This window comes from Indicator indicator, chromosome 1, assembly GCF_027791375.1.
Source record: "Indicator indicator isolate 239-I01 chromosome 1, UM_Iind_1.1, whole genome shotgun sequence".
Taxonomy (NCBI): Eukaryota; Metazoa; Chordata; class Aves; order Piciformes; family Indicatoridae; genus Indicator; species Indicator indicator.
The window spans coordinates 24,800,764-24,823,395 of NC_072010.1; the positions used below are offsets into that span (position 1 = coordinate 24,800,764).

General features: G+C 40.7%; 1 protein-coding gene across 1 annotated transcript in view; it reads left to right on the forward strand.

Annotated features, from left to right (window-relative positions):
- KL (klotho) overlaps positions 1–22,632 on the forward strand; it is a 50,671-nt gene that overhangs the window by 21,233 nt on the left and 6,806 nt on the right. The window contains exons 2-3 of the mRNA XM_054388243.1: positions 14,256–14,766; positions 21,525–21,793. Of these exons, the coding sequence (XP_054244218.1) occupies positions 14,256–14,766; positions 21,525–21,793 (780 nt within the window). The remainder of the gene's footprint in view (positions 1–14,255; positions 14,767–21,524; positions 21,794–22,632) is intronic.

Here is a 22,632-nt window from a genome sequence, read left to right on the forward strand (position 1 = left end):
TTAAAAATACCATACTCTAAGAGTTTTTCTTCCACCAATGAATCTCATTTCCCCTATCTTTCCTTATGTTTGTGTTTCTCCTTCCTCTTCTGGGTTGTGATTAGAACACTGCATTTCATCTTGGTGGTTGCTGAGGAGCGTGATGATGCTTCAAAATAAAGGTGTCTGACCAATGTCTGCTGTCCTCGTTTTACTGGGACAGAATCCAAGGCCAGCCATGGGCTGCAGGCCGTTAGCAATTCAGAGTCAGCCAGGACAGCTGACTTGGGATGGCTCACAGGTGTATCCCATACCATAAGCATCATACTCAGTATTAAGGGGGAAGTTTGATAAGAATAGGGGAGTTTCCTGCTTGGGCTTCCTTCTTGGTGTCCTTTTTGCAGGCTTTTCACACTGCTCTTCCTTCTCCTGCTCTCAAGGGCTGCCTTCCTGTGTATTGTGACTACTGCACCTTTGTTGGGCTTAGTATAACTCTATATACTTTGTATTGGTTTGGCTAGTTCCTTAAATCTGTTTTCATTTCAGCCTGTGGGTCTTCTCTCCTTTTTCTGATTCCTCTTGTCTACTGGGAAGGAGGTCATTGAATGATAGAGTAGCTGCTCTAATTTAGCCTCAAATATGGGATAAATGTAGATGTGCCCTCTCCAGTGACTGTATCCCCACTGATGAGATGTCTTTGAGTAGCTAGTTTTAATTCCTCATGCAGTTTTCCAGATCTCCCTTTCACAGCCTAACATCATGGAAACAATTACATTAAGGAAGAATTATGGCCATCATTAATCATGGTATTAATTAAAATTCATCAGTTAGCCTTATGGTTCCCATGCTGTTGCAAAGATGGACGGACAACTGAGGCGTTAAGACCCCTAGGTTGTGTGTCATCTGCTTCTATTTGCCTTGTCTATCTACATGGTCCTGTGATTCACTGTGTCAGCCTTTCAGATGTTGTTGCTGCTATAAGACTTCTGGAGTAGAGTCTGGCTTAGGTCCTCTTGGTCTGCCTAAATCTTTCCAAGATTTTGATATAGTCTGGTATATATTTCCACAGTCATAACTTCATTCAATCACAAGGCTACCTCTTTGGAAGCCACTAGGTCTAAAAAGGTTGCACACATAGGTAAGTATGTACCCTTTGAAGAAGCCTAAATTATCCTGCTTTACCTCCAACTGCCAGTCCGAACGACACAGGTTTCTCACAGGTCTTGTGCATAGGCAGATGCAACACATGTCTTGATAGTCCAGAACATCCCAAATGGCAGTGAGTATGTCTGTATGAGCAACTGAGTTTTAGGTCACAAGTGGACATTAACACCTCTGTCATCTAATGCTGTCTGTTAGCATCTGGAGCTGCTTTAGGCTTCCTAGGGGTGAGATTTAGTTTCTTGAGCATGCATAACCTGCCACCACTCATGTTATTGAACACCTTAACATTTGCATTGGCTCACAGTTTTGGCACAGGATTCAGAGATAACCCATATTCTTCTGTATTAGCAGGTCTAGGTAAGGCAGGATGTCTCTCAGACCTAAGCTGACATTACCTTTGAGATTCAGTTGCCTAGAAGTAGGCCTGTAATACCGTTTGGTTTGAACCATACCTCTACGGAGCCTGCTTTAAGCCAAAAGGGGCAAAACCCCAGCAAGTCAGGCAGTGGTTCCTTCCTCTCCTGATTGCTGAGCAGCTTTGCAGCTAAAACAGACTTGCAATCACACAAAGCAGATCTTAATAGGTTAGTGACTGCTGAGTCAAAGTGAAATTTAGATGCATCTTATAGCTTAGTACTAGCAATAGCAATACTGCATTTATGGGCTACAGTCCTCCTTTTCAGTAGTCTGCAAACTCTCACTCCTGAATCTAGCAATGATGTGAATCTTCCTACAGTTTCAACGTATCAGGACCAAACAGTGGTTCTTCTTGGAGCTGATAGCCCTCTCTTGCTAGTATAGACTCACAATAATGTGTGTAAGTCTGAGTGTAGGCTACAGTTTGTTCTGTATAGCTAGGGTATAGCTATTCTTCAAATCGCTCAGCACTTTACTCTTCTATTTTTTGCAAATTAGGAAGTATAAAAAAGTAGGATTACAGCTACAGAATGCAGAGTCAAGTTCAAAATTCCTGGAGCCAGAGGACATCAAGAGAGGGTTTTCCATTAAGAATGACATTCTGCCTTCTCTATTGCAGTTGTCTTGAGTACTTTGTTTGCTATTGCAGCTTGCTGTAATCATTGCTTTTGTGGCTTGTTTTACAACCAATGAGACTTGAGATATTACAATCAAATACTTTATTATCTACAACAATCAAACAAAAGTTAGTCCAAAAATTATTGGACTAAAGTTAATTTATTATACAGTTTCAGTGATTTTTGCAACTTGAACATTACTTGCAAAGGTGTATGATTGAAATCACACCCTTCAGTCAGTTCTATTACATGTGCACCAACCAGAGCATTTCAGGCAGGTTATGCACAGTGAGATACTTTGTAGTGATTGCTCTACCTGGGTATGCATGTAAACACAGCTGGATCTCACATGAGCAGCTGAATACTGATTAGAAAAAGAGTTCTGTATTCACATCTGGTCAAACAGTAATCTAAACAGTTGTCTGAAGATTGAAAACTGGTACCTTTGCATTTATATTGCTTATCCTGATTAGCTGCTTTTTGCATCCATCTAGAGGGCTGAAGGGAACTTTCCATCTTATTCCATAGCCATCTTATTCCATAGTCTTAAATATGCAGAGCATGGTAATTACACCTTTTACCTACTCTGTAATTTCTAAGTCACCATGCTAAGTCTCCCAGGAACATGCTCCTTTTTATACAGTCAGCTGACTGACTTGGTTTTGCGATAACTTGGCCTCTACTGCTCTGGAGGGTCTAACAAAGTGCAAGTGCTGCAATAGCATCCCCAGTATGGCTGTCATTGCCAGCCTCTTCTGAGTGTTGCAGAGGTCAGATTTTTGTCCTGTATACTCTTGTTGCTGTACCTTCTTTAACAACTTGGTTAAAGGCTTCATCATCTCTGCAAACGTGGATGTAAAATCCTGGGAAAAATAAACTCAGAAGAGGTTTGAGCTCATGCAAACTTGTAGAGCAGAGATTTTCCTGTTAGTTTTGCTCACTGTTGATAAGGTGATTAGTATACTCCTATATTTTTCTCTTTCCTGTACCACTTATTCTGTTCATCATTTCACTTGGAATTGTGCTCCAAAAGTTATGGCTTACTCTCTTTTAATTGACTCAGCTCTGTTTGAGTCTGAGTGTAGGTCAATACATCATCTGTTTATGAAATTACATGAATTTGATCAGTTTCTGATAATTTTTCCTATTTATAGTGATATTAATATTCTATAAAGCTGGAGCACAGTGAAATCCTTGGGTAGGAGGTGCATGTGAAGTGGCATTTCTGCCCCCTAAACATAGGGGGAAATTCTTTACCAACCTTTTCCTGATAACAAGGTAATAAAGACAGCATATGCTAAATCTGTTATGCCAGAATCTGGCATTTTGGCTGTGATAGGTGTGGTTTATGGTACAACAAAATTCATTGCTCAAAACTCAACCATTACCCTGCTGCCTGCTTTTATGATAGACCAGATAGGAATATGCAATTATTTGTTGCTCCAGTAATATTTTCTCTGTGGTTTGGGAGTATTTTTGCTGCTTCTCATAAACACTTCTGTATGAATAGTCCAATAATCTAATTTCTTTTGGGACTATAGCTGGGGAAAAACCTCTACCTCTAGGTGAATTTCTGGAGCTTTTAGAGCAGCACAGTCATTTGCCTCAGGAATAATTTCTGACTGCCAGTCTGTCAGCCTTTCTCAGCTCTACAAACATGGATTTTAAAAATCCAGTATCAGTTGATATTCTTGTAATAATGGTATGTCAAGGATTTCCTCCTATCTTTTTCCTGGGAGATTCTCAGCGTTAAGCTGCACACAGAATGTTCCAGTACCTCTCCAGGAGCAGATACATGCCTCAACTGCCTCAATTTATATTTAATCTACTATTGTGCCCAGCATAAGATTTGGGGTTACTTATTAACACTAGAGCACAAGGCTTCTCCTCTGGGTGTTTTAAATGCAGGATAGTAGGTAATGGGTGATCTGAGCTCTATAGTCTATAATTTTCACCCTGAATGATAGGTTGTTTTTAACATCTTTCCAAACTGGTTTGTTGGTTTAGCCGGTTAGATTAGGCCCAGCAAGCTGAAACCTTTTTGTCACTTCCTTGTCTGCCAGATGTACATATTGATGATGGGCTTTGGTGTCTTGCTAAGGAATTTTTTCTTTCTAACCCACTACTGTATGTCACTGGCGTTTTTTGTTTGTTTGGCTTCTACCAGCTGCTCTGAGACTTTACAAAGCAATTCTCTTCATATGCTAAACCATCAGAAATGCATTCTTTCTATCTGTGCTACCACCTGGCTACCAAGCTTAGTTCCACAGTGTATAGAACAGGCATTTCCAAGTGGTAAGTTTAGGTGGTGAATATGCACAGAGAGTATTTGGCTTCTTCATGTGCAGACCAGAAACCCTGGTGATGCACCAGACAGAGAGAAATGCTTGACATTAGTCACCTCTTCAGACCTTTTACCCTTAAAGATATTGTAAATGTTTGGCTGTTATTTATTTATTTATATTATTTAACCAACCGTAGTTTCTTTGTCATTAGAGAGTGTATTTGTTACTGTAACTGTCTTCTTCACTATGGCTGCATCTGGAATATTATGTCCACTTCTGGGCTCTTCAGTTCAAGAAGGACAGAGAACTGCTTGAATAGTCCAGCACAGAACCACAAAAATGATTGAAGGGAGTGGAACATCTTCCTTATGAGGAAAGACTGAGGGAGCTGGGGCTCTTTAGCTTGGAGAAGAGGAGACTGAGAGGTGACCTCATTAATGTTTGTAAATATCTAAAGGGTGAGTGCCAAGAGGATGGAGCCAGGCTCTTCTCGGTGATGCCCAATAACAGGACAAGGGGCAATGGGTGGAAGTTGAGGCATAGGAAGTTCCATGGGAACAGGAGGAAGAATGTTTTCACTGTGAGGGTGACAGAACACTGGAACAGGCTGCCCAGGGGGGTTGTGGAGTCTCCTTCTCTGGAGATATTCAAAGCCTGTCTGGATGTGTTCCTGTGTGCTCTGGTAGGGGGTTGAACTGGATGATCTTGCCTTCTGCTTTAGCACAGGGAAGATCAGGAATTCTGGATCTTTTAGATTCTCAACTTCTGTTCTATAGTTTCTGAGCTTCCTTGCATGCAGTCTTCTGCTTCCTCAGCCTTTTTTTTTATTTCCCTTCTCCATCCAGTTTGTGCAAACCTTCAAAAAGCCAAAACTTGATGTCTTCTCCTCACTAGTACTATCACAAATATTATATTTTCCAGTTTTTAGCATCCATTGACTTTTGGTGGTCTGACTGGGCATTATTTTATCAGTTTTATATATTCCATATATATATTTGCTACATCAGTTTTATGTGAGTTTCTTTAGAGCTTATATGCTTAACTTTTTTTCTCACTACTGTTTCTAGCAATCAAAATGTGATTTAAAATCCATTTGCTTTTTGGTCTTTGGATTTAAAGTCCATTTGCTTTTTGGGCTAATTATGAACTCAGTGGCCCATGACAATTACCATTGTTCCCATTAAGGGCTCCTCCGAAGTCATGCTGCTTTTTTCATCCTCCTTGTTCAGAATGTTTGTCTGATGATAATCAGCTCTTGCAGTTTTGCTGTCTTGGTTTATGCTGTTTACTACAGCTTACAGAGTTTTCTGTGCTTGCTGTTGTGGATTACAACTAGGTTCTCCATATCTTTTGCCCTTGTATATTTTTTTTTGTCAGTGTTTTGTGTACTCAAATATGTCAGCATGATTGCAGCCTGGCCTGGCCTCCAAGAGGTTCATGGTCCGGAAGAGTCCTTCGCAGGTCAGTCTTAGTTCTGGAGCTTTTATGTGTTTATGTAGGTCCAGCACAACCCAAACAATTTTGATAGCAATGATTATATCTTGGTTTTCCCCTAAATACTCCCTGAGCATTGTGCCCCAGATTCCAATCAAAGTCTCTTACAAGGTACTATTTTAGCTCCCTTCAGTACTGCAAGATTGTTTCTCACTTTCAAATCACTCAAACTACTCTGTACTTTTATCTTATTTTTGTACTCTGTTTAAGAAGCTCTCATGTCTTTAATATTCACATGGGTCACAACATTCCTTGAACTATTTTTGTGCAGTTCTGTAATTAATCTTTTCTGTCAGAGGTATGGAAAATGATTAAACACATCAAGTGTCTCAGAAGCACTTGTCAGAAACGAAGCTATTTTTATCTCGTCTCCCATTGCTTCTCAAAGTCAGATGCCGCCTAATTCTTTTCCAGACGACCTTTATGTTTTCAGAGACTGTTGTGTCTCAGGAGTCTTCAAACTGCTTTCCCAGCCCACTTGTCTCTTGGTGCTTTAGTTTATTTGGACAGGATGTTGACTCCAGTGGCATGCCAGCCTGCCTGTGTGGTGAGTGGAGGGCAACAGGCACTTTTCATCTTACTCTCATCTCGGCGTTAAAAGTGGCTTGGGTGAATTGTGGCCTGGAAGCGTTCCCCTCTCCTGTGCATGTGAATTGCTCAGATGCAGGCAAATACAGAAATTAGGTGAGGTGAGTGTTCTTCCACTCCTCCACGAAGGTGTGTGCCTGTGTTTGTATAGCCTTGTATGGTGACAGTAAGATTTGCTGAGCACATCACACAGTCCAGCTGCCTTACCTCTGGTCTCCACACCACTGGGTACCTGCCCAGTGAGCAACCTTTCAAGGATGTGCAAGTCTGACAGAGGCTTAACTCAGGGCTTGTGCCATAACATCTAGGCTTTCTCTACTTCAGAGGAGAGGTTTCTGTAATAAAATAGATGTTTATATTTACTATTTCATATTTCTGTCAGTGGTATCTTCAGACACTGCTGTAACTTATTTACAGAGTATATTCGCAGATTCTGTTATTGGTTATGAGTAATATGTTGTACATACGAAGACAGTTAAACCATTTAAGCACAAATCTGAGAATTTCCAATACAGCAATTTAAATTGGAAATAAAGGTGCCGCAATCTGTGGTTTCCCACAAGGGGATTCTGTAGCAAATTAGTCAGGAACTCACAGGTGGCTCCTTTGTCTGCTACCTTTCCAGATACTGTAACTATAATGCAATCGGTTCTTGGCTCAGAGAGGGCTAAGGGGCCACTCTCCTCTCGTGCCCAGTTCACAGGTTGTAGCTTTCTGTGGCTCGGAGGAGGCTCTCCCCTTTTCTTTTCTCCCCTTTTCTTGCTGGATGGTCGCCTTTCCTTGGCTTGGAGATGGCTAAGGGGTGCCTCTCCTCTCATGCACAGTTCATCGGCTGTAGCAGTGCAGCTTTTCTGGGGTTCGGTTGTCTTCAGTCTTTTCCCCTTTCTGCCTCCTGATCAAGGCTCTCAGAGTGGTGGTTGCCTTGGTCCAGGTGCAAGGCCCAGGTATGGTTTGCCTGCTAGGACAAGCTTTTGAGCTGCAACTTCAGCAGCATCCTTGGTAAGAACAAGGCAAATTTCCTACCTTCTCGGCTGGTTTAAATACTGTCCAAAGACATTTAATGCCTGTTGGTAACAGAGACACCTGATAGCTGAACCTACAGAATGGGGCATATCCAAACATGGCCAGGGGCACACACAGTTCACAAGGTGTGTTACAAGGTTAATTACATGTGCTGCACGTTTACCTGGACCATCTGGACCCCAGGAAATGTCTGAGTTTGCACAGTCACAGGTGCTTAGCCCATTGTCTGGGTTAGGGCATGTTTTAGGGTTCGTCCCTTCAGGACAGTTTCCTACAGCAGTCACCCGACACAACGAAATCAAGGGTGTTTGTGTCATATTGCAGTCACTTTGTGTCTCTCTGCTGCATATCTGTCCATGATAGTGTTCACTGATGCTTATGCATACAGTATGTGAAAGTACAAGCCCTCCCAGAATTTCATCTGCTACAAAATTAAAAATTATGTAGTAGAAATAATTTTTATCTGCTTCCTTGTATTTTTTGTTAATTTTTTGGTGTGCTGTTTTGTTTTCCCTTCTAATATTTTTTTAGTACCCGCAATGCATCTTGATGCCAGTGACTTAGCTTGATGCTTTTAGGTTACCTTCTTTTTATTCTTGTGCCAGCAAAGCTCCTCTGTTTTGCCTGTGATGGGGAGAAATGCTGTTTTATCTAGCCACTGTGCCTTCAGACAAGTATTTAATGTTATCTTTGGTGCTTTTTCTGTAGAGCTGAGCGTCATACCAAACAGAGGTATTGCTCTGATTTAATACACTGCTCTGCATCTTAAGGTACCTGGTTTAATTTTTCTTCTATGCATGTTGTTATATCTCTGTTCCCAGTTTGTAAAACAGGAATGATATTGGTTCCTGCCCTGTGTATGGCATGCATAAATTCCTTCATGTTCATGAGACATCAGCATGTCACAATGGCCAGCACAGCATGAAAACAGTGAGTAAATTGTACTGAGAAAGGAAGTAGAACAACAACAAACCCAGCATACTTCAGGTATGCAATAAAGCTGTAATTGTAGCAAATTTTAGATTAAGTGGCTGTAGACTGAAAAATGTTCACTTGGCATTCTATGTATCATTTACAAGGCTGAATCTCAGCCCAAGTTGTTGAGATTGGGGAAAAATACCAAATGTATTGATTCAATCATCCATGGTAATACTGGCCAACAAACTCAAAAAAGAAAACTAGAAAATATGTATTTAGGAAGAAATTATAGTGGAAAAATGAAGTTAACTATATGGCTAACGTACTGTCTATAACATAGTCCTGTGCCTTAGACATGAAGATACTGTCTTACCAGTTTTGAAGTATGGGGAGACCCTTAGACATTTTTTAATTACCCATATCTGCTACTCAGAATTAAGAAAATAATTTACTTGTGAAAGAGAACGTTTGTCCAAAGACCGTGTGGGTAAAATCTACTTGACTTTGGATCTAAGGGTGAAACATTACAAGAGCTGTGACACCCTTTGTTGTAGCTTTTGATTAAAATTCTTGCTTTTGATGATACTAGGGGAAAACACATTACATTTTCCCCTTCTTGGTACCAGGCACAATCTGACTAATCATATGCTAGACTTTCTCATGTCATTGCAGTAATTATATCCATTTCAGAAGGGCTTTTGATGTAGGACTGAATAATGACATTTTTGTTAGAGGTGCATCAGCCCAGTTTCTAGTAATCAAAAAGCCGTTGCACATCTTTTCAAATTAACTCTTCTCTTTATATTGCTAAATGAGTTTCAGTAACATTTTGCTATTTGGTTTCATTAAGATGCAAATAGGGAGTTAATAGAGGATCGTTCATCTGAGTGCTGGAGAGCAGGGTGTTTGTGCAGTTTATGAAGTGAGTGGTATTGTTATTGGCTCAGAAGACACACAACTTGTTCTAGAGAAATGAACACAAATTATAGAATCATAATGCTCCCAGTTATAATTCTGGATCTGCTCTTTGAATGTTGTGTATCATGATTCTTAGACTGTGAAGATCTGTCCTGCAGTTGAGTAGGACATGACTGTGTCAGACTGTGATGCTTGTTTGCCTGTGTTGAATTATTTCTGCTATTGCCACAGGAATTTGGACTTTGTAGGACTAGCCCATTCTATGGCATTGCAGGGGGCTTTTCGGTGTTAGAAATGTGCTTGACACGTTCATCAAGGCTTGATTTTGGCATTATTGACCTTGATACAGAGACATATTTAAGGCTGATCATATATGACCAATATCAGAATTTCGTGAGTTTTGTATAGGCAGAGCATGGTCCAAATAGTTGTATTGAGTGGAAAAGTCAGGGGAAGAAGAACATATAAACCTGAAAATGAGACTGTGTCAGAGCCTGAAACATGAGTCAAGTACAGACATACCACTGGTCTTAGCTAAGGGCAAGCTACATACCGAGACTTCTTAAAATTTTTATGGTGATAAAGAATTTCATGTTTTTCTTTGTGATGAAAGTATTGTAAGGGTAAGATAAATTCTGTTTAAAAGCTTTCCTGAAGAATAGACACTAGCAAGCACAGAGAGCACCTGTTCTAATTCACAGCTTTTCCAATACCAGTTTAGCTTAAGTCTCAGCAAGTTCAAGCACATCAACGAAGTGTTGTGCTACCCTCTGAATGTAAGCACTAATGACAAGACTACCCAAATTCAACAGTCTGGAAAACAGCACACGGGTGTTAGCACTTAATTCTGCTCATAACACATGGGTGCCTGCACCACCCTTCTAAAGTCAGTTTGTAAGCAGACTTTTTTTAGTAAGGTTTTCCAGTCAAGCCAAGTGATCTATCAGTGCTGCACACCTGTCAGAGCTAACAAAGAGCAAAGACCCCTCAGCACCTTTTAAAACCAGGGACACAAAGTCACCATGCTGTGTCTCAGTAAAAGTACTGAACTGTGGATTGCCATGATGCCTAGACTGAACTTAAAAATAGGTGCTAATAGGTTGGTCACTGAGATCAGGAAGTTAAAAGATTGGTTCCTACTTATTTTCTCTGAATGTGATCTGGGATGGTAAATTTCAGTTAAAGGGAATAGACATCTAGAAGGCTTTCATTGTCCCAGGAGATGTACAGTATCAATTGAGCTATCCTAGGATATTCTGCCTGGTCTCTACTCACTGCTCCAGAAGACCAAGGTCTCCCATCAAGTCCTGAATTGTGTTTGCTAGGCTCATCCAGGTAAGGCATCTCAAAAGGTCTAGACATCTACATTAATTCCTTTTCCTAATCCATACAGTTATTGGGACCTAGGTAGTGGTCCTCCTGGGTCTGGTGTACTGGCTGCTGGGAATCACTTGCTAGAATCCACTGAGTACTTTGACTTGGAGTATGAATTCGTGAGCTCTATATAAGCAGCACCTTGTGAGACTTCCCAGGCTTTTTAGGACCATCTGCGTGGAAGTGGCAGATGTGACTAGGCCTGTGCTGTTCTGGAGTGACAGCTCAATGCCTGCGTTCATGCAGCTGAGTGAGCCGGTGACATTCACTGCCTGTAGAGGGAGCTTGGGCATGTAGGTCATGTAGACAGCAAAATACAAGGTGTCTTCGGTTCAAAATGAGTCTCACCACAGGAGTGAGAGTCACTTGTTTGAAAATAGGTTTAGGTGCAAATTATTCAACACATCCTGTAGTATCCCAGGTGTCTCTGTGGAGCCGAGAGATGTGACAGGATTTAGGGGGACTCACAGCTTTCTGGAACTGTCTGGAATAGTCTGATGTCTAACTGCATTAGGCACCTAATTTTAGGCAAATTAATTCTGTCCCAGATTTCCACAGAGGCTGTCTAGTCTGTCAGTGGCTTCTTCCAGCTTTATTTCTATGCAGTTTTGAACTGCTTCATTAATCTAGATCCACAGAGTCTGGGGACTTTTATGCACCTTTTTCTATGTTTAGCTGGGTTGGTGGTGTTTTGTTTTGTTTTGTTTTGTTTTGTTTTTTTTTAATGGAAATAATATAATGTGACTTCATGCACACTACAGAAAGCAGACATTTAAGTGGCCTTCTTGTCACCTGCTTTTTGTCTCTCTCTAGAACATGTCTTGTCTAAACTGAGTAGAAGGTTTTGTCTGTGGAGAGAGATGGACTCCCAAAGAGTGACTCACCCTGCGTATCTTAGACCAAAGTCTTTTCTCATTTTCTGTAAGGGCAGACTAGATGACTTGCTTAAAAAATAGTGGAGAAATTCCCACATTGCTGCACTACTATTTTTTTTTTTCCATTGTAATGAAGGAGTAACTAGCACCTCCTTATCTCTGTAGAGGGATAACCTGTGGGGTTCCTTTCCTTTTCTTCATGGTACAATCAAAGCTACTAAGGTGCTGGAATATTTTTCTCCAAGAGCTATGGGGCAAGTCTTCCATAGTCCTTGAGATGTGCTATAAGTGGGCAGCATATGTGCAATTGCAGACAACAGAGATTAAATTATGTGTTTGAGAGTGTGCATGGTGGTCTCTTAACATTTGAGCTAGGGAGTCTGCAGATGAGTCAGGTCTCACAGAAGAACAGTACGGAGCATTTTGATGAGGGAAAATTTGGGTGTGCAAATATGAGTTGCAAGTGGTGACATGTTTGTTCATAATGGAATTTTAAATCATATTTAATAAGTGCAGGGTGTATAGCATTTTGGTCTGGATGTGAAATGTCTCTTGTTTTTTTCATCAGTGTGACAGAGCTTCAGTGTGAAATAAAACTGTCTGTACTTAGGTCAGCTCTCATACTTGACATGAGAGTTTGATGTGGTTACTATATTTAGTTTCTCACTAGCCTCCAAATCCATTATATTAATATAGACAGGTGGTAGGACTACATCGCATTCAGTATTGAAGTATTATAGATGAGAGCATCAATGCTCAAGTTTGCCACTGAGAGCTTAATTCAGGTATACTCACATAGGTGTGCACTGTGATTTGCAGTTGGGTTTTAATGACCATTCTAAAAGGGCATGAACGTAGTTGCCTCCAGAGGCTGGTGTCACATCTGTACTGATGTTTTATATACCCCATGATGCCTCAAAGGCAGCAGGTTTCTGTATGGGGGCACTGAGCTGAGCCTTGATTATTGATCTTACCTTTAGTTGTCCTTCATTTCCATTTCTTTTTCTCCCAGTAGTGAGAATTTAAACTCTGCAAGAACACTAGAATGATAGAATTCATTATTTTTCCTGGGTAATTAACAGTGTCTATGTGAAAAATGATTAATAATCTTAATTGCTGGCAACTGGAAATTATTGTGGTTCAAAGCCTGAAAGCTAAGAGTATGAAAAAGAAACTGCACAGCAGCTTTCAATAAATTAATGATAAAATTTGCCAGCATATCAACACATGGAGTGGAGTTATTAGGCTTTCTATATGGCTTTTATTCCAGGGAGGACTAAAAATGCGTGTGACATTTTGATTAACAATTTCTTATATTCATCACTCCTGTGACTTTGTATGGCAAGAATGGAGGTTCGTGTCATCACAGCACGTATGAACAAACACTGCCTGATAAGCCTCCAAATTCAAATGTAAACTGGAGGTAGTTAGGCTTTATTCTAATGAACAGATCTCGTATTTTTACCAATGACCTAGAAAAAAAGCATTACAATTTCTATTAGCATGCAGATGACAACAAGATGGGATGTTGCCTCACAGAGCAAAGTTCTTTGATAAGCTAGGTGCAAATTATAAATACATTTTCGATGGCGAAGGTCTCTGGAGATATGGTAGTTTAGATGAGCATATGCTCATCTAATGTATTGCTGTGGCCACATAATCAGCAAGAGTGTATTAAATTGTCTCTGGATTTACTGCTGGCAAGACTACCACTGGCATATTGTGTCCAATTCTGCTTCTGCAGTTTAAGACAGATGATGACAAATTGGAAGAGAATCAGAGGAGGTCTGGGAGAATGGTTAGACAGCTTGAAGCTATGCCTGAAGATAATGCAAAGCTCCAGAATTTAATGTATTTAGCTTTCAAAGGGAACATCAGAAGACTGTTTCAACTGACTCTATAAGATCATGGGAAAGAAATTTGGTAGAAAAGGTCTCCTCAAAGGGAGAGATGAAATTGTATCAAGACAAGTGGTTGAAGTCTGATACTAGAGGTAAATAGTAATTTTTGGTAAAGCAAATTGAATTATTGGAATACTTGTTCAGGAACTGTGGTATATTGTTTTTTTCATCACACATTTTAAAACCCAGATTAGTGGCTTTTCCTCTGATTTAAATAGGAATAAGTTCAAAGATGTTCCTTTGTCTTGTATCATTTAGAGAGATCTGGGCAGTTCTTAAGTACTGACCTTCCTTTATGTATCTGTGAGTCTACAAGTATACCGATATTCCTTTAATGAGAACATACTTTAAAACATGTTTAGTTAATTCACTTTTGTAAATACTGGAAGTATGTCTGAATTCAAAACTAAGAGTTAATAAAGGTGTCTAGCTAAAAGTGTGCTCAATGCCTGGAACAGTATCTCATGAAACACTAAGGTGCTGTTTTCCCTGACCAGCTAATAGTTTCTAGGTGATATGTGGTATTAGTGTGGTATGAATGAGAAGTTGATTTGGGAACTGTAAATTGCTGATGAATGAACAAGGCTGAGCCCTCAAATGCTGTGATTATCTGGTTACTCACTGGATGTCAGTACTTGAGACTAATTGCATTGCTTAAAAGGAAATTTCAGGTGCACTAATTGCAGTCTTTCTTTTCAACAGGCCCACGCTAAAGTCTGGCATCTCTACAATGACCATTTCCGTCCAACCCAAAGAGGGAAGGTGTCCATTGCCCTTAGTTCCCACTGGATAAAGCCTCAACATATGACTGAAAAAAACATAAAAGAATGCCAAAAATCCCTTGATTTTGTGCTTGGCTGGTTCGCTAAGCCCATATTTATTGATGGTGACTATCCAGAAAGCATGAGGGGCAATCTTTCCTCCCTGTTACCTGAATTCAGTGAAGTTGAGAAGAAGTATATCAGGGGAACAGCAGACTTTTTTGCTCTTTCATTTGGAGCTACCCTGAGTTTCCAGCTCTTGGACTCCCACATGAAATTCCAGCAGTTGGAATCAATAAGCCTAAGGCAGCTCCTTTATTGGGTAAACAGTGAATATAATAACCCACAAATATTCATTGTGGAGAACAGCTGGTTTGTTTCTGGTAGCACCAAGAGAGATGATGCCAAATATATATACTATCTCAAAAAGTTCATTATGGAAACTTTAAAAGGTAAGGCTGAGTTTGTATTAATATATACTTGACATAATCATAATGCAAAATAACCAGCAGAGACATGTTAAAAGACCAGGCCAAAACCTGATTTTATTCTTTTACATTCATCTGGACGCTTACACTCCAAATTCCTTTACTGGGTTTGTTATTTTCAGCTCTTGAAGACCCTTAATATCTACAGACAGCATTTGGTGAAACTGATGCTGCTGTCTTTGAAGCCAGGAGGAAAATTTCTACTGTCTCTGGTGGGAGGAAGTGCAAAATGTGTGTGAAGTGTTCTCAGTGGATTTAGAGAAATTTCCTGTGTTATTTATTGACAGTTGTTTTCCATATCTTAGATGTATGAATGCATGTGTACAAAATGTAAGAATGAATATGTGGGAAGGTAAATGTATGCAAAAGGAGTTATTATGAAGAAAACATATAGCTGAAAGAAGAAATTTTTAAATTAAAATTTGAAGTATTTTCATTCTGCATCTCAGTGTAACCCTTACACAAATTTTACAATCAGTGCAGCTGTGGGTATCAGTCACAATAATCTGAATTTAGGTCAGTTTAATGAGAACTGAATACTGTAAGTTATATAATCTAAATTGTTAACTTAGTATTTTTTCTAAACACTAGGAGAAATACACTACTGTTACAATTTGAAGAGGGAACTTTAGCCTAGTTCCTCACTGCAAAGACTGAAAGTAAAATAAAATTACCATTGGATAAAAAAAAATAACTCTAAGGTTTATATAATTCATCAGCTTGCTAATGGGGATATAGAGTAGTGGCACAAACAGTTCTTTCATACTTTTCTTCTTCTGTTGCTTCTGCTTGCAACTTTTCTCTTTCTCTCTTCTGTGGCCTTGCCAGGGTATCTCTGTTTTGACTACTGTGTGAAGTAACTGGAAGGAGTGGGGAAGGAGGTGAATGAGTTCCCTGTAGCCATTCAGGGGAGTCTGAGGAGTTTCTGCATTGTTTATAATTTGTGTGTGTATATATATATATTCATATATTGTATGTATGTATATATGGATATGTATACATATATTGTATATTTTTTACATATTAATTGCATTTCATATTTCTAGATATTTTTTGCTTGTAAATATAGCTTCATTTGCTTCCATCCCAAACTGAGCTAAGTCAGGCTCAGAGCAAAGCCTTCGACACTGTCTCACACTGCATCCTGGTCTCCAAACTGGTGCGGTCTGGGTCTGAGGAAGAAGTTCTTCCCCATGAGAGTGGTGAGAGCCTGGAATGGATTGTCCAGGGAGGTGGTTGAGGCCCCATCCCTGGAGGTGTTTGCAGCCAGGCTGGATGAGGCTCTGGCCAGCCTGATGTAGTGTGAGGTGTCCCTGCCCATGGCAGGGGGGTTGGAACTAGATGATCCTTGTGGTCCCTTCCAACCCTTCTCTATAATTCTGTGATGGGTGATGGGTGGACCATGAGATGGATAAAGAATTGGCTTGATGGCTGCACCCAAAGAGTGGCTGTCAATGAGTCCATGTCCCAGTGGAGACCAGTGACAAGCTGAGTCCCTCAGGGCTCAGTCCTGGGACCAGTCTTGTTCAACATCTTTGTTGGTGACATGGACAGTGGCATTGAGTGCACCCTCAGCAAGTTTGCTGATGACACCAAGCTGTGTGGTGCAGCAGAGATGCTGGAGGGAAGGGATGGCATCCAGAGGGACCTTGACAGGCTGGAGAGGTGGGCACAAGCCAACCTCATGAGGTTCAACAAGACCAAGTGCAAGGTCCTGCATCTGGGTCGAGGCAATCCCAAACACAAATACAGGCTGGGCAGTGACTGGCTGGAAAGAAGCCCTGAGGAGAGGGACTTGGGGGTGCTGGTGGACGAGAAGCTCAACATGAGCTGTCAGGGTGCACTTGCAGCCCAGAAAGCCAACCAGATCCTGGGCTGCATCAAGAGAAGTGTGGCCAGCAGGTCAAGGGAGGTGATTCTCCCCCTCTACTCAGCCCTGGTGAGACCCCACCTGGAGTACTGCATCCAGTTCTGGAGCGCCTATTACAAGAGGGATCTGGAGGTGCTGGAACATGTCCAGAGAAAGGCCACCAGGATGATCAGAGGGCTGGAGCACCTCTCCTATGAGGACAGACTGAAAGAGTTGGGGCTGTTTAGTCTGGAGAAGAGAAGGCTCTGATGTGACCTTCTTGTGGCCTTCCAGTATCTGAAGGGGGCCTCCAAGAAAGCTGGGGAGGGACTTTTTAGGATATCAGGTAGTGACAGGACTAGAGAGAATGGAATAAAGCTGGAAGTGGGAAGATTCAGGCTGGACATGAGGAAGAAGTTCTTCCCCATGAGAGTGGTGAGAGCCTGGAATGGGTTGTCCAGGGAGGTGGTTGTGGCCCCATCCCTGGAGGTGTTTGCAGCCAGGCTGGATGAGGCTCTGGGCAGCCTGATGTAGTGTGAGGTGTCCCTCCCCATGGCAGGGGGGTTGGAACTAGATGATCCTTGTGGTCCCTTCCAACCCTGACTGATTCTATGATTCTGTGATTCTATTTTGGGGGTAGTTCTCCAAATTATTTGGGGAGTAATTTCAACCCATCACAACTACCTTGTATTAAAGTTGTTTTGTAAGTTCCCATTTCCTTGTGGCACAGGTTTTTTTTCAGTCCTGCCACCAATATATTGTTGGAGCTCCCATTTCCATTTTTATTGCCTTTTAATTTCTTAATTTACAGTTCAACAATTGATTGTCTACAGATTACTGGTTTTAAAAATGATAATATTGTAGTTATTAGTTCAGGCATGATAGCTCTTGTGTTACATGCCATTTTCATAAAGGGGATGAGCAAAAATGGGTTTCATTTTATCCTCAGTGGTCATGTAGATGCAGAGGATTCCCAGGTTTTTTCCTCTGCTATTCCTGAAACCTAATTATTGCAAATAAATTGAAAGGTGAATAAACATTTTGGAGTCAGTGCATCCAAAATGGGAAGAATGGCATGCAGAAGAGTTGCAAACTTTTGCAAGTGCAGTATTACTACTTTGCATGAGCTTATCTTCTTGAAAGTGTTGCATTTCTGTTACTCATATTTGTGCTTAGTTTGTAAATTGCAGGACATACTTACGGGTGTCTGCCTTTTAATCACAGCTGTCTGGAAATCGTCTCAGTTTTCAGAGTTACTTTCATTTTAATGTGCCACTCAATAAATAATAATAACAGCAGTCTGATAGCTGTGTCATCTCAACTTAAGAACACCAGCACTTGGCTAACCTTTTTTACAGAAATAAAGCAGAGAGAAACTGGTTCTGCAGAAAGGAATTTGGTGTCATTAGGATGAAAATGGTTGCACCCAACTCCACTGCTGTTTGAATCTGCAAAGTTCTGTGTAAATACCCAAGTTCTCTATGCAATACCTAGGGGAATTTAGTCGAGAAAGATCCACAAAAGGCAACCAGCACCAGAACAAGAGGACACAGTCTCAAACTGCGCCAGGGGAGGTTTAGGCTGGAGGTGAGGAGAAAGTTCTTCACAGAGAGAGTGGTTGGCCATTGGAATGTGCTGCCCAGGGAGGTGGTGGAGTCACTATCCCTGGAGGTGTTCAAGAGGGGATTGGACGTGGCACTTGGTGCCATGGTTTAGATAGTCATGAGGTTTGGGGTGACAGGTTGGACTCGATGATCTTTGAGGTCTCTTCCAACCTTCTTGATTCTATGATTCTATGTTGGCTGTGAGCAGTCTGGTTGGACAACACCAAAGACAAAGGTGCCTTGCTCAGAGTCTTAGGACATGTCTATTCAGTGCAGTAAGGCACTGTTACGTAGATGTTCATAACCTCTTTACCTCAAGATTCACTTCAACAGTCATGGGGCCTTGGAGCTATAGCACTAAGAAGCAGGGATGATTAATTTCAACCACTTAAACATGCTTTTGGTGCTTCCTAGATCTGGCCAGTATCTTTGCCTGATTGTGTATATGCACTGGGTCAGACAAAACAGCTTATTTCTATATCTATGTTAACAACTGAGTGCAGCCCTGTCAGAGAAAACTTTTTGAGTAAAAAAGACTTGATCTGGAGGGCCTGATGTCCACACTGTGTTTGTTCCTGAAGCCAATTTCTGTATTAATTTCACTCCAAAGAAACCTAGGTCATGCATCCTGAGACTGCTTTTTGATGTGAACTGAAGTGTGATGGGGGAGATTTGCTGAAAAGTGTGCTCCTGTTTTCAGTTCAAGTGCTGATGTAGATGTCCATTCTGACACTGAATGCTGGAGATAAGCTCCATACATTTTTTTTCCAGTTTTTATTTTTTGGCTCTGGGAAAGGGTCCGTTTATTTGCTGTATACATCCTTAAGTTCTTTCACTATTTACTATTATTGTTATATATTTTTTATTATTTTCTTTGTTTTTTTTTTTTTTCCCAAATACTGTTTAGGATTGAATAGAGTAAATAGAACTGTAATATACAGTAGATAAATATTAATTAGAGCTGCAAATGGATTGGAGATGTCTTCTTACATGAGTGGATATCTAACCACTTATTCCAGGGTTGTATTCACTTCCTTGCTCTGTTTCTGATGCAGCAAATGAATGATTGTTCCTTGTAAAGTGGAGCATGTTGACCAGGAAGGCACACAGGATCCTCTGTGTCATGATGGTCAGCCAAGAGGTTAAGGTCATTATCAAGTCTGAAATCAAAGAGTCTTAAGGAGAACTGGAAGAGCCATGTCCCTGACAGGTCAGGACTGAGCTGTTGTTGGGTATGTCAAGAGGCAAAGCATGGATCCCAAGGAACCTTCCACATGAAAGCAGGGACTGTGGGCTTCAAACACCTCACCTGCATGCCTTGGGATTGAACAGCAGCTGAGCAGAGGCCTTTCAGGATCTGATCTATTTGGTGTATTGTGTGCTTATGTTTCCTCGGACTGTTTCTATACTCACAAACTCAACAGAGCATGAGCTGCGCTGCTGTTTCTTTTTTAAGCCAGTTGTGGCAGAGTCCTGGCTTGCACAGTAGCATAATTGTAGGCATGCTGTGGGATTGCTCAGGTTGGGAGTTATTTCCAGCAGGTAGTATGGACAAGGCCACTCAGTTTCAGAAGCAAGGGCAGTTTAGGTTTTAGTCATCCTGCTTTGCCACCAACAGACGTAAAAAAGAGCGGAGACAGACAAAGGAAAAAGAAGAAGAAAAAAGACGATAATTTTCATTGTGTTTTATCAGTAACATGCAATCCATATAGGATACTGTGTTTGAGACTGCCAAACTTTTTTGGAACTTCAAAAAAATTTTCAAGTTGCTTGTTTGATAGGTGACACTTGAAAGTCAATACATTTTAAAAGAAAGTTTTGAGGATAGTTTTTATGAGGTGTTTGGAAACTGGAAGAGAGCTGTGTGATGACTTACAGAAGGGGTGAGATGCTGTCCCAAGAGAAATTCTTACTGAGACTGGTTTACAAAGTGGACCTGTATTGGCTTTTACTCTGCCTGTATGGCAGATGTCATCATGGATACGTGCAGAGGTTAGAAAAATACTGGCGTTTGCCAAACACAAAAGAATGATGACTTTAGGAGGAGAAATATTCCATTTCCTTAGACATTTTCTCATGACCTCTTATAGAGACTGGGCCAAATTCTTTGCTTTTTTAACCACAGTTCATTTAATTGAGTCAAACAAGAGCTGCAATCAAGAATCCATGTGGTCCTTCCTAACTGATTGTAATGAGGTCCATTAATAAAACCAGGAAATGAGGAACTTGATATTCTGAAGGTTGCCTGAAATAATGCTTTTAATGTTACTAGGCTGGAAAATATTTTGTTCAGTCAATATGCAGTTTGGGTTGACATAAGACTGTGATAAAGATAAACTCTGCTGGCTACAGTGCCAAACTCAGGTTCAAAAGAACATTCAAGAACATGTATAAATGCATTGCTGAATTAGACTTAGGTCTAATGCTGTAATTAAAATAAGCACACTCCTTTGTGCTTTCTTTAAGCTGAGCCTTGCCCAGGAACATTTTGCTGAATCTCAGTAAGTATCGTTTGCAATCTTACTGCTGTAATGCTGGCAATACAAACAGATGCCATTAGGTTCAGATATTAACCTTCTAACTGTGTAGTGATTCTTAAAAGTCAAACAGTTGACCTAGAGCATAGACGTATTTTTAGAAAACCTTAAATATTTTAGGTGGAAAATACTATGCCATAAAGGATATAAAATTATCAAATAAGGAAAGTCTGACTGCATTATCACTTCTACTTAAAATCTGTGGTAAAGAAAGCTCAGAAGCACACCAAACTGTCATCAGGGATTTCCCAATATGTGTTTGTAGTGGAGGAGTAGGAGAAAAAGGAGCGTAACTTTTGTTTGCACACGGGGCAATGATGCATTAATGGCACTTAAGCTACACTGGAGTGAGCTGCAGTGCCTAGCAGAGTGCAATGAAGTTACTGGCACAGATGCTGAAGACAGTTCAAGTGCAGCGTGCTGTGTTCCGAGGCTGAGGCTTGACACACCTAATTAGCAGCACTGCTCAAATCACTGCTGCTCTTTCTAAACTTGGCTTGTTTAAAGCCAAGCCAGGTACCTCTGCTGCCTTGCACAGTGCACACATGACCCGGGAGCTCCCTGAGTGCAGCTGAAATACCTTCCCTGAACACACTTTGACGCAGGCACCAAGATACTTATCTGACCAGCTGCATTGTTCTTACGCATCGATACAGCAAACATTGCTGATATGGTGTAACCTACAGAGTGAAAACGAGCAGTCTGATCATTCTGGTTTTGTTCTTTCCCCAGCCATCCGGTACGACGGAGTTAATGTGTTTGGCTACACAGTCTGGTCCCTGCTGGATGGCTTTGAATGGCACAGGGGGTACAGCATTCGTCGTGGATTGTTTTATGTTGATTTTCAAAGCCATGACAAGAAATTGATGCCCAAAGCTTCTGTATTGTTCTATCAAAAGCTGATAGAAAAAAATGGCTTCCCACCTTTGCCTGAAAACCAGCCCATAGAAGGTATTTTTCCCTGTGGCTTTGCTTGGGGAATTGTTGACAACTACATTCAGGTGAGTCTGATGATAAAGCTGACTGACTGTCCAGCCAGATCAGTGCACCAGTTCTTATTGATAAGTTTGCTGGATAGACTGTCTGTGCTGATATCTATTACCACAGTGCTGCACGGAAATGTGGCTTTTGTGCCACATACTGTGTCTTTCAGTCTTCACTAGACTTTCTGCACACAACCAAGGAGATCCAGTCAGATTGAGATACAAGGATATTTTAGAAAAACATACAGAAATTGAAGGGCATCTGATGCTCATCTTCTCTGGATGTGTTATGTGGTCAGTTACTTGAAGTCAGTCCTTTTTCAAATGGAAGTTGATTAGGTTTGCTAAAGTGTATTTCCAAAGTCATAGTCTATGAAATGAGAATTATTGGTACTTTTTCTTGTCCATAATTTTAATGGTAATATATGATCACAGCAGGCAAATGCATGTTTTAGAAAACTTCCTTAAAACTCTTAAAACTCCAGTAGCATGTTTCTACATCTTATCTATATATATCCTGGAACCCTTGTTAGAAAGTTTTGTGAGAAAATAACCCCAAACCAACCAAATAAAAAATAAAAACCTCTCAAAAAACCAACCAACAAAAAAAAAAAAAGACACAACCAAACCACAACCCAAATTTTAAAAAAAATAGATTTAGATGAAATTTCTGTATTTCTTTGTCATTTTGTGTAGCACTGTAACTGATGAAGACCTGCAGTGTCCCTGGAAAGCATGGAATTAGATTATGGGTCCAGTTCATACCTCTCACTTATTATTTCAACTAAAACTGGTACTTTGGGAGAGTCTTTTAAATTTTAAGGCTTCATAGAATAAATAAAAATTGTAGCTTAGTT